Below are 12,668 nucleotides of genomic sequence, written 5' to 3' on the forward strand. Positions count from 1 at the left end.
AAGTGGCATGCAATAATAGTGCACAACATTTCTTACACGATATTCTTAATTCAACTGTCATTCTTTCAACTGAAGTTGAAAGTTGTCATTCTTATAATGACTTAACTTTTTCTTATGTAAGATGAAGAAAAAACTACCTAAATACTCAAAATAAGTAACACTATAATCATAATAAATTAACAAATATTGAACTATCATACAAATAAAATTTTTATGCTAATTTCCATGTTATGTAGGTTGAAAACCTCCCCTATTCCCACATTTTGAGACTCTTCTGTCGAGACTAAGAGAGCTACATATTTTCAGAAACCACTAAGTGAAAGTTTATTTATTCATTTGAAATTATTGCTTTTCTCTAACTTTTGATATAAAATTAGTAGCGTACTATTTCTTTGTGATTTCTTGATTAATTTAGTGCATTTATTCATTAATTGGCCTTTGCAATTGCTTGGTCGACTTCCGCTGGCATTGTTTTAGTACTGATATAGCAGATACTGAAGGTGTCTAAATAGCTTGTACCAGTGTAATCAGTATCAAAAGAGGATTATAAATTGTAATTTATAGCACAACATACACTGAGTGGACAGAATTCATGGGATACCCAACTAGTAACAGATAGGCCCACCTTTTGCCCGAATAAGGGAAGTCAAACAGCGAGGCATTGAGTCCACTAGTTCACGAAAGTGTTCCAGAGGTATTTCCATCGATGTTTGCTGCACTGCTGTCCATAATTCCGTTGCATTCCTGGGTGAAGGCTCCAAAGCTCAAATGGACCTTTCTACAGCATCCCAAAGATGCTCCACAGAGTTCATGTCCAGTGAATGGGGAGGCCATTCCATGGTGGTAAAATCTGCAGAATGCTCTTCGAACTATGTTTTAGTCACCGGGGCTCTGTAGGTAGGCGCATTGTCCTGCTGGAAGAGTCCGCTGCCCTGTGAATGCACAATAAACATGAAGGGATATGGACATGTAACCTGAATTGTTCAGAGATGTATCTAGACGTACCAGAGGTGTCAAAGTGTACCAGTTAAACATGCCTCAGACAATTACCAACTATTCACCTGCCTGAACAGTTCCTTATTGACATGACAGGTGCATTGCTTCATGTGGTTTCTGACAGATATGTACCCTCCCATCCGCTTGAAATAACTAGAAATGGAACTCGTGGGACCAGGAGACCCGTCTCCAATCATCTAACGTAAAGTGACGATGTTCTTTTACCCAGTTGAGGTGTAGCGTCCTGAGTCATGGTGTTAGCAATGGGACTGTGGAGGATCGGCAGCTCCCATAACCTACTGAGGCTAATGGTTTTAGTGGAGACGTTTTAGTAGAGATAAAAAAAAAAAAAAGGTAAAGTGCAGCCATTATCAACCAACTGCAGGATGGAAGCCTCCTCAACAATTCATGCTAAGGGAAATGGACCATAATCTGCCACGCTGGTCCAGTGCGGGTTGGCAGATCGACCGTATTCAGCAGTCAGGGGCTTGAACCCCGGTCTACTAAAAGAGCGTGTGCTACTGCACTCGCACTCCTGACCACTCGGCTACGGCGGCCGTTTTTAGTAGAGATAGGGACGTTATAATCCCATTATATAAGGCTTTTGTTAGACCACACTTGGAATACTGTGTTCAAGTATGGAGACTGCACCTAAAGAAAGACATCGAGCTTCTTGAAAGGGTGCAAAGACTAGTAACTCGCCTGGTGAGATCGGCAAAAGGGCGTCCTTATGAAGAAAGACTTCGAATATGTGGGCTGCAGAGTTTGGAAACTAGACACCTTAGAGGAGATTTGATTGAGGTGTTTAAGGCTTTGAAAGGCATCAGTAAAATGAATGAGGACGAAATTTTCAAGATTATAAATGATGCTAGAACTAGGGGACATAAATTCAAGTTATGGGGGAAAATGTTTAGATTGGACTGCAGGAAGTTTTATTTTATCCAGCGAGTTATAAATTACTGGAATAAGTTGCCTACATGGGTGGTAGAGGCTGACAGTTTGGGGAAATTCAAAGGTCATCTGGTTAGTACCTTCGGGTCAGGGAAGCGCATAGGATAATAGGTTTAATTTCCTTTTCTTTTATTAATTATTATTATTTATTTTTTTATTGGCTGGTGCAGCATAAGCCATAGGCTTTCTTGCACCATGTGGCCATTACTAATACTAATACTAATAAGGCAATGGTCAGGACACACCTTGAGTACTGTATCCAGGTCTGGAGGCATCATTTTAAGAAGGATGTAGAGCTGCTGGAGAGAGTACAGAGAAGGGCAACAAGATTAGTAAATGGGCTAAATGTTTGCTCTTATGAAGAAAGGCTTAAGTTTTGCAGATTACAGTGTCTGGAGACTAGGCACCTGCGAGGTGATCTGATTGAGGTGTATAAAGTCTTGAATGGTTTGAGCATGCTCAATGCTGATGGGATTCTTATAAAATATATGCTATGCAAAGGTCTGTTCTCAAGCAAATGGGGATTATCTTAAATCATAAAGGTTCTATAAGTATGTATCAAATTTTTGTATTCTGAAAATTCATAATTTGGTCACTTACATTACTTTATACACACCCTGTATTATACAAAACAGGTTCAAAAAAAAGCCCCAATAAGAAATTTATTGCTAATCATATGCATGTAATGACAACACTATGGTACAATAACAGTGTTATTCTTTGCCAGAGTGCTACCTTTGCAGATGAATTAAGAAACATTAAAGACTCTTAAGAGCTAAAAAATTTTTTTTCTGAAGGTTAGCAGAAACACTATTTTGAAGAACACATTATGCAAATATGTTACTCCTATCATGGAAGTGCAATGCTATTAAATTTTTTGAATCTGCCTTATATTATATTCACAATGTAATAATAAAAGAAAATGATTTGAACTAAATGAACAGACCTCCAATATCTGCAATGTGCCGGCCAACTGAGTTTGTAATAAGTCCTTTTCTTGCTTTATTTCCTAAAATGAACATCTTTCTTTTACTAAATTTCATTCTGTTCATCAATTTACTTAAATATATATTCACATATTCTGAAATATTCACAGTATAATAATATTTAATCTGATATGTTAATATATATTAAAGCTAATCTTTCTATACATTAAAATAATTTTCCTCCTAGTGATACAGCCAATGGGAGAAGAAGGATGCAGGTTACATGGTAATAGGTAACAGAAGCTTGTTTTAGCGCAGTCATGCTAGATAAACCTCGTGAATATGCTTTGTTTATCTAGCATGATCATGCAATACCATTCTTGATTTCCATATGTAACATATTTATAATAGAAGACAATATGCACAAGGCATAATTTCTTATGAATTTAGGTAATTAACTATAAACCCATAAGAAATTATGTCTTGTGCATTTTGTCTTCTAAATGAATTATTATTTATTAACCATTTGGCATCTCTCATATTGTGGAAATAACTTCGCAACTGTGATGCCATGTTGCATTACCAGGGTACCTGCCCACCCACCGATGATGAAGCCAACTAGCTTCGAAATGATCATCTGGGTGGTGGTATCCACTGAAAATAAATAACAGTAGTCTTCTCTACTAGAGAAGCGTTATTTATTCGAAGTAGTGCAATACCAGCTATCTCGTTGTGAAGGCACCCACAATATGAGATACAATTAAAACGATGCCTTTACACTACATACGTGGTTCAAACTATGGGCAAACTATGGTGTATCCACAATGATACAGTAAAATATTTATGTATTTATAGCTGAGGAAGACACACATACACACAGTGTCAAAAGCCTCTGTATTTTCATTTATTTTATCAAAAGAAGCGAGCGCAGTGAGAAAAGCCCCATTATAAAACATTAAAATAAAATAAGCACAAAATAATATATTACTATAGAACAAGTGCTACAGAATAACTACAGAAGAAGAACTATGCTACAACTAGGGTGCTGCAAAAATACTGCACATAAAACAGCAAACCTGACTAAAGTATACAGCACTAGCTGTACACCTTGTCATGGAGGAGACAAATTTGTCTCCTCCATTATACGGAAACATAAAAATGATTTTTTTGGAATCATGCAAAAATGCATACAGCTAGCTGAGATGAGCTTGTCTATCAAGTTTGAGATTTGCTATCAAGTTTTTGCATTTTAACATATTATGACATTTACTTTTTGGCATTTTAATTCACAAATCCAAAAAAGGAATTCATCTGTCAGAGCCCCATGATCAGGAATCACAAGACACTGGTGTCTGAAACAACAAAAGGGCATAGCATTTAAATAGCCTTTAACCCTACCAAAAGAAGACTGCTGCACAAATTGCAGCAGTGCGGTATTGGAGGCAAATTGCTGCTACGGATAAAGGGATGGTTGAGTGGCAGAAAACAGAGAGTGGTAATCAATGGACACTGCTCTTCATGGACTAATGGTTTTAGTGGAGTCACTCAGGGTTCGGTGTTGAGTCCATTTTTGTTTTCTGTATTTACAAATGATATTGATGATGGTATATCAGGCTTAATGTCCAAGTTTGCAGACGACATGAAGGTTGGCAGGGTTGTTAATGATACTAATGACAGTACGCTGCTGCAACAGGATCTAGAAATGTTGAGCAGATGGGCTGAGAAGTGGCAAATGAAGTTTAACATTGACAAATGTAAAGTATTACATATGGGAAGCAGTAACCACAGAGTAACGTATCAGCTCTGTGGTACTACAAAGTGGTAGATTTTGAAAAGGACCTGGGGATAACTGTTCAGGCAGATATGAAGTTTTCTGAGCAGTGTAGATGGTCTGCAAGAGTAGCTCTTGGTGTCATGTCAATGATATACAGGAATTTTTCTAGCAGGGATAAGGAGGTGATAATCCCCTTGTATAAGGCGATGGTCAGGCCACACCTTGAGTACTGTATACAGGTCTGGAGGCCTCATTTTAAGAAGGATGTAGAGCTGTTGGAACGAGTACAGAGAAGGGCAACAAGATTAGTGATTGGAACAAGGAGATGCTCTTACGAAGAAAGGCTTAAGTTTTGCAGATTACAGTGTTTGGAGACTAGGCACCTCTCAGGTGCCTAGTCTCTGATTGAGGTGTATAAACCTTGAATGGTTTGAGCATGCTCAATGCTGATGAGATTCTTCCTCTTTCTCTTTATGCCCTCTCACCTGAGAGGGCATAAATTCAAATTGAGGAAAGACAGTTGTAGGATAGATGTGCGGAAGTTTGCCTTTAACCAGCAGGTAGTTGATTGGTGGAACAGAATTCCATCTTTTGTTGTGGAAGTTGATAGTCTAAATAAATTTAAGGCTGAGCTGGACAGGCATTTGGAATGAATGAAGGGGTGAAATGGGAACAGTTTTTTTTTTTTTTTGGCTGATGCTGCATAAGCTTGCTTTCTTGCATCATATGCCCCTACTAATGCTAATGCTAAAAGGCTGAGTTGAAACACAACAGTTCTATGCTATGTAAGCCACTAACAAAGTACATACCAGTGAAAGCTGAAGACCAAAAGAAGTCTGAGCAGAAATTTTCCAAATATCCCCCTCCCTCCTTACAATAGCATCCTCTAATGAAAAACTCAGAAAAATCAGAAAATGGAATGAAGAGTGAACAGTTTATTCTTCTAAATCTTGTGCAATACAGTAAACCCTCATTAAACCGGACTAATAGGTGTTGAGAGGTGTCTGTTTTAATGAAAGTCTGGATAATATGAAATATGCTTTGTAATATCTAGTGTGTAACAAAGTTGTTCACCTTGTTCAATTGATAACCCTCCTTTTGAATAAAATCATTCAGTTGTTTCCTGAAAGGCTCAACAGCTTCAAAATCAGCACTAAGAATTTTCCCACACATTTTCTTGTTTGAAATATTATGCCGTCTTCTAAATCTAAAAAGCCAACCTTTAAATTGTTTAATTTAAAGCTAATTTAAAAGCGATTCAATTTAAAAAAAGCTAAAAAGCTTTAAATTGTTGAATTCAGACTAAAACGGCATCGTTTTAAGTTATATCTCGTGAATACCTTCACAATGAGTTGCCATGATATTGCACTACTTCGAATAAGTAACGCTTCACCTAAGGAGAAGACTAATGTTACTTATTCTCAGATGGATACCACCACCCATTGTGTGGTGGTATCTCAGATGGACTCAGACTAATGTTACTTATTCTCAGATGAAGCGTTACTTATTCGAAGTAGTGCAATATCATGGCAACTCATTGTGAAGGTATTCACAATATGAGATATAACTTAAAATGATGCCGTTTTGCTAATATTCTGATTTATTCAGATTTCTGTATTTCTGATGCGCTTGCACTATATTTATACATTGTTGAATTCCTAACTGTTTAGCCAGTCTCTCCACCGCTGCTTGGATTTCTATTCCTCACACAGCCAAACCAGACGAACGAAGTTGGGAAAACCATTTGTACACAGCATCATCTAGTGCTTTATCAGCAGGCATCCATATTCATTTAACTTTACTTTTTTCTTTCTCCATGTTAAACTTGAAAACAAAATTACGAATTTCACTTTTTTTCTTTTTAATATCCGACACAAGTTTGTTTTGCAATGCCGTACTCAAGACAGATGCTGGACACTGAAGCTCTTTTTTCAAGTTTTTCTATCACCAATAGTTTATTGTCAAGAGAAATTGTTTCATACTTATGCTTCTGTCCTACACTAGACTTACTTAAAGACATTGTTTAACTGTACAGCACAAAGATAGAAGAGCGTAACTGCGGAGCAAACAACAAACAACTGTCTGAATCACAGCCGGGAACCAGGTTGTTTGTGCAGAGTGACTCATCACAGCCCAATGACCTCGGCCACAATACATATGACCTTTGAGCCCGATCGTCATTTGATTTTTACACTTTTAAATTTTTTTAGAGCTGTCCGGATTAATGAGGGTTTACTGTACTTAAATTCAATCACTGTATGGTGACACCTCTCCAATTTATTATTATAAATATTATAATAATTCACTGGTATTTCTGGAAACCACATCAGCATTATATGGTATTTCTCAAAGTTTTTGAGTGACCTGAAACAGTCACGAGCCTTCCAACGAGCCACGTTCCTTACATTGTTATTATTATTATTATCCATATGGTGCAAGGAAGCCTGAGGCTTATGCTGCACTAGCCAAAAAATTTTTTTTCTGAATTACCGTGAGAGAGAGAGAGAGAGAGAAAAGGAAACACCAAGAAAAAGAAGAATGATGATATCCAGCTCAGGACCCTGGGTGTGCCAAGCCCATACTCACCAGATGTAAGCCCCTGGGGTTGCATTTGGCACTTTCTGCCACTTTGCTCATTTCCTGTTTTTCTATATAAGAAATTTCTTTCCTTTTTTTTTACTATATCCATTTTAAGGTTCCCTAAGTGGGATCTTTCAATCTGTGCCTGTTTATATACACAGTTCTGACTCAATGGTATAGTTACTTTGTATGTATTCATTACTCATGTCTGAAATTTTTCAGGAACTTCCTTAGAAAAAAAAATTTTAACATTATCTTAGTTGAATCCTTCAGTGGATTACTGTCAGCATACAAATTTGAAACCAATGACAACTCTTTTCTTATTTTTCCAAAGTTTGTTCCCTCATTTTCCCCCACCCTCCCACACACGAAAATCTTGATATTTCTAGAGTTTAAAATATTCACTATTTTAAATATTCAAGTCCATTTTTGTTCTAGATTAATTTTAACCTTTTTTTTTTATTTTCCATCTGTCCATTCTCCCATCATTTACCAATCAATTTTTGATTACAAGACACATGCGTGTGTGTGTGCGTGCCTGTATACACACACAGCACCCTCTAATTTAACTTACCTGGTGAAAGGGCTTCAACTTTCAGTGGGCAAATTAAGTACTGTACTTCCCTTATTAATGGTTTATGTAGCATAGGACTAGACTCTTTAAATCTACCTCTTTGGAGAGATTAGAGATCAGATCACTGAAATGCTATATCTCTTGGTTGCTTCAGATGCTACTGTCTTGTAAATGAAATCCCCCCTCATTATATTTTAATCTATTCTAACATTTATCTTTCAGCACTTTAGTTCACAAATTTGCATGATATCGTCAAGGGGGGATGTCTTTCTGTGTGTTCAATGTAAAGAATGCAAGGATACTAGGTGCCAACTCAGCATTGTTAAAGGCCTTTATGAGAGCTTGAAGAAGAAATGCCCTCTTCTTCAAGGATTTAAATTGGGGGCCTATTAAGCTCTCAGCTGCCCACCTCAACACTAGAGCTTGCGCTTGAGCATCAGGCAACACAGCAGTAACACCCAAGGCAGAAATCGCTGGTCCCACAGGATATGGTAGCTATTGCTGGTGACTATTATCAGGGAAACAGGAAATATTGTGAAAAAGGATAGGTGAATGCAACCAGGGTATGCTTGCTGGGGGGCAAAAGTTGATGACACTGTAGAGCAGATATCTTTTAAGGGTATAAAAGGTGATATTGTTGTACATGTTAGTACTAATGACATTAAGAGTAGGGGATCAGCAGAATCACTTAACTTACTTAGTTAAGAAGAATATTAAATTTAAGGCAATACATCCAGTAGACTTGGGTGACAAGTGCAACAAGTGCAATTTTGAATCAGTTTGGTGTGATATAAGCACAACTGACAGTAGGAGTATGTTATAGGCCTAATGACTGTGATGAGTACACCAAACAGCTATACAGGGAAATAGAGTGGGCCAGCAAATTACAATGTCTAATAATGGGAAATTTGAACTTTCCAGATGTTGACTAAAATCTGTGGATTGGTCACTCACACAGTAGCAAGACTTTTGTGAATTCCTTGGATGGAAGCAATAGGAACAAGAGGAAGCAATACTCTTGATCTGGTTATCACCAGTGATACTTCATGCATTAAGAATCTGCAAGTAAAAGAAACACTTGGTGACAGCGATGACGGTGTACTAATGTGGAATTTCATTGAACACATAACTGCTGTCAATGATAAAGGGAAAGGCTTTTGCTTTTGTAAGGGTAACTACAGAAGTCTCAGACAGTTTTTAAATTGTGAACAGTGAGACAAACTGATGATGTTGCCAACAGCAAATTCTAAATGGGAAGTATTCAGGGTAGTAATCAAAGAAACTACTAGGCTTTTCTTACCAACGAAGAAATAATGTTCAAGGCTTAGACCTAAATGGATGTCAGAGGAACTACTGTGACACATGGCAGAGAAGAAAAGTGCATGGGATGCATACAAATTAAATGGAAACAGGCCTATGGTCTCAAGATTCATAACAAATAAATAAAAATGCAGTATTGATGAGAAAACGGATAAAATAAAACAGGTTTGAAGTAAAAATTTCTTTAATAAACTCGGGAACAAGTTAAAATAAAAGTAATAAATCACAATAGCTTTCTTTCAATTCGCCCTTCTTCATTTGTAAATGTTATTACAAAAATACAGAATGTCATGTGCTCAGCTATGGTGGTCATTTGCGGTTGTAGCTGCAACACTTGGCTATGCTGCATGTGGCAACGTTTTTCATTTAGGCAACCCATCACGGTTGCCTCTGTGATGGGATGGATGCGACCTATGTTCTGGTTAAAGGAATTGCTACAACACAAGATGTGGAGCGATTCAAACCAGACATGACGACGGCATTGGCAGGTTCTGTCAATAATCTCGATGTCGTGCTGGGTAGACCAGAAGTGCTCGGCGATTGCTGAGTGTTCCACGTCTGCGGAACGAATTGCTTCCTTGTGCTCAAAAACTTGATTTTTGAGTCTTCTGCCAGTCTCACCAACATAGCAGACAATGCAGAAAATGTGGTACACCAAGCCGCTCCGTAGGAGGAATCGGCATCTTAACCCTCGAAAAGAGGGACCACAATCTTCTGCCTAGAAGCTGCAAGCACTTTATCCTGTGAGCCTGTAAGGCCCTAGAAAGTTGTTGTGACAGATTTGGATAGTAGTGGATAAAATTGGTCAAGTACAAATGTCATCAGCAGTTAAAGAAGTTCTGCTGCTCAAGGTTCGGTCGTTGTCCAGGAGTTCTTTGGCACATTTGATGACTAGTTGGACTGAAGTGAAGAGAGAGAGAGAGACTACGTTGAATGAGACCATAACCTGATCATCTGAGATTGATAGATTACAGACCAGGTTTAAGAACTCTGCTGTTGGAATGGTGTGAATAGTCTTGCCTACCAGGGGCAAGACCAGACTGGAAATGAACTTGGATAACTTGTACATTGGGAAACCACAACAGGAGATGATAGTTTGTAAGGGCACTCCTTCTTTATGAACCCTTGGTAGGTCATAAAACTGTTGAATCAGGCATCTGGAGGCATGCAGGTGCCAGCATGCAGATTCAGAGATTTTGACTGACTTAAACCAATTGTAGACGAGGCCGTTTACTTTGGTCTCCCATTGCTCTAGGATCTTCACAGGAGAGTCGTGTACAGGCTCGTGGAGGTGTCTTGTAAAAGAGATAGAGCTTTCACATCATAGTTGGAAAGGTTTAAATGACTACGGAATCATCCCGTTTCAATGCGTTGAGGGTAGAGATTTGATTTCGGTTTAGATTAGAATTGACAGGATGGGAATGCTGTAGGATTGCTGATTTTCAGACGAACTGCATTTGCAGTTTCTTCAGGTAAACGTGCCGATGCTGCCTCAATACCCGTGGTAAGCTCCATGACTGGGGAATTGCGTGGGAGAACAGCCAATTTCATCACTAGCGTGAGTAGCTCCAACTGCTCAGCAGACAAGCATTTGTCACTTAAAGTCAGCACAAATCGAGAGCAGTCCACTGTAGGGGCGCTTTGCTGGTGACTGGTGTTATGGGTCTCTCGAACTAATTTGTTAAACTTACTTTGCTGTCGAGAGTGATAACACTCAGATTCCCAGACTGCTTGGGAACATAAAGTCCGAATCACACTGAAATAAACTGAGATGGGAACTAGACACCTGAGTTCGAGCATGAACCTAAACTTGGTCTCCAATCTATCCATCTCAGATGATCAGGTTATGACCTTGTTCGAAGTAGTGTCTCTCTTCACTTCAGTCCCAGTCCAACTGGCCATCACATATGCCAAAGAACTCCTGGACAATGACCAAACCCTGAGCAGCAGAACTTCTTTAACTGCTGAAAACATTTGTACTGCCCTCAGATTGTGCCTGACTGGTGGTGATGTTATGTACGGTGAATTCCTTTACCAGCAAATTCACAGTACAGCTATGGGTGCGCCCGTTAGCTCAGTCACGACAAACATCACAATGGAGGAACTGGAAAGTCACGCATTTGTGGGTCTGCCAGATCACATAGACTTTTGGTGTCATGGACGTGTTCGTGATCATTCCCTGCGAGTCAGGAGACCGACTTTTGCATCACCTCAACTCTCTATCGCCCTTCCTTCAATTCACCATTGGACTGGAGTCGGGCAATGCTCTTCCTTTCTTGTTTTTTTTTTTTTTTTTTTATGTGAACCCCAAACACGAGAGGTATTAGAACTTATAGTACTTAGTACCGTGCTTGGGTTGGAGGTTGAGAAGACGAAAGAAGATATTTGGTGGCATCAGACTTCGACTTCTGTAGATTGTAATTTTCAGGAAATACGTATGAAGGAAGGTTGTTCCAGAAAACGGCAGTTGAATGAATAAATGAGGAAGATGAAAAGTTGGTTCTGTGGGTTTGAATTTGGACAGTAAATGGATGTTGGCTGGTGGCGGCACGTGTTCGGACTGTTTTGAAAGAGAGAGCGGGAATTATAGAAGCCAATTCAGAAGAACAGTGCCCATGGAAGTATCTGTAGAAGAGGCATGCAGCAGAAACAGTACGTCTATGAGAAAGCGAGTGGAGAGAGACTGTTAGAGATGAATCATTAATTAACCTAACTGCCCTCTTCTGAATGGAATCAAGAAGCCTGAGAGAGGTTTTGGGGGCACCACCCCAGATGTGGGAACAATATTCCATGGCAGGGTGGATTTGCGATTTATACAGAGTGAGCAGCTGTTTGGAAGAAAAGTAACGTCAAGAGCGAAAGAGAAAACCAAGTTTTTTAGATGCAGAGGAAGTAATATTTGTAAAGTGCTTGTCACTTTACAAATATTACTTCCTCTGCTTTACAAATATTACTTCCCTGTCACTTTACAAATATTACTTCCTTCCAAATATTTGTAAAGTGAGAGATTAGAAGTCAGGGTAATCCCCAAAAGAGATATATCATTTTGCCTAGAAATCGGAGTGTCACTAAAGATAAGCATATTAGCAGAAGAATCCTTTTTGCGAGATATAAGAAAAGACTGAGTTTTAGAAGGTTTGAAATCAACTAAGTTGTCTTTGCCCCACTGGAGAATTACCTGAAGATCAGCATTTAAGGAATTGGTAGCAGATTTTCGAGAAGTTGAAGCTGGTTGAGCAGGACAAGGTTTCTCAAAATGGAAAGTGGAATGCAATGTGCTATCATTGGCAAAACTATGGATAGGATTTCCAGTCAAGGGAAGAAGATCATTGATATACAAGAGGAAAAGAGTGGGGGAAAGAACTGAACCTTGGGGGACACCGGCATTAGTGGAGAAGTTAGAAGACAGAGAGCCATCTACCATCACCCTCAGTGAGCGATCAGAGAGAAAACTGGATAACCAATTACTAAAAACAGTTGGAAAACCATAAGATGGAAGCTTGTTTAGAAGACCTTTATGCCAAACACGATCAAAAGCCTTTGAGAT

At 38.8% G+C, this 12,668-nt stretch overlaps 1 protein-coding gene across 3 annotated transcripts in view; it reads right to left on the reverse strand.

Annotated features, from left to right (window-relative positions):
• The window catches only part of LOC150080002 (TNF receptor-associated factor 2-like), a 123,840-nt gene that overhangs the window by 10,050 nt on the left and 101,122 nt on the right, over positions 1–12,668 (reverse strand). For all 3 annotated transcript variants that reach the window (XM_090382715.1, XM_090382713.1, XM_090382716.1), the window contains one exon: positions 2,894–2,956. In XM_090382715.1, the coding sequence (XP_090238841.1) occupies positions 2,894–2,956 (63 nt within the window). The remainder of the gene's footprint in view (positions 1–2,893; positions 2,957–12,668) is intronic.

Source organism: Mastigoproctus giganteus, chromosome 10 (genome assembly GCF_048544385.1).
Source record: "Mastigoproctus giganteus isolate SK-2022 chromosome 10, ASM4854438v1, whole genome shotgun sequence".
NCBI lineage: Eukaryota > Metazoa > Arthropoda > Arachnida > Uropygi > Thelyphonidae > Mastigoproctus > Mastigoproctus giganteus.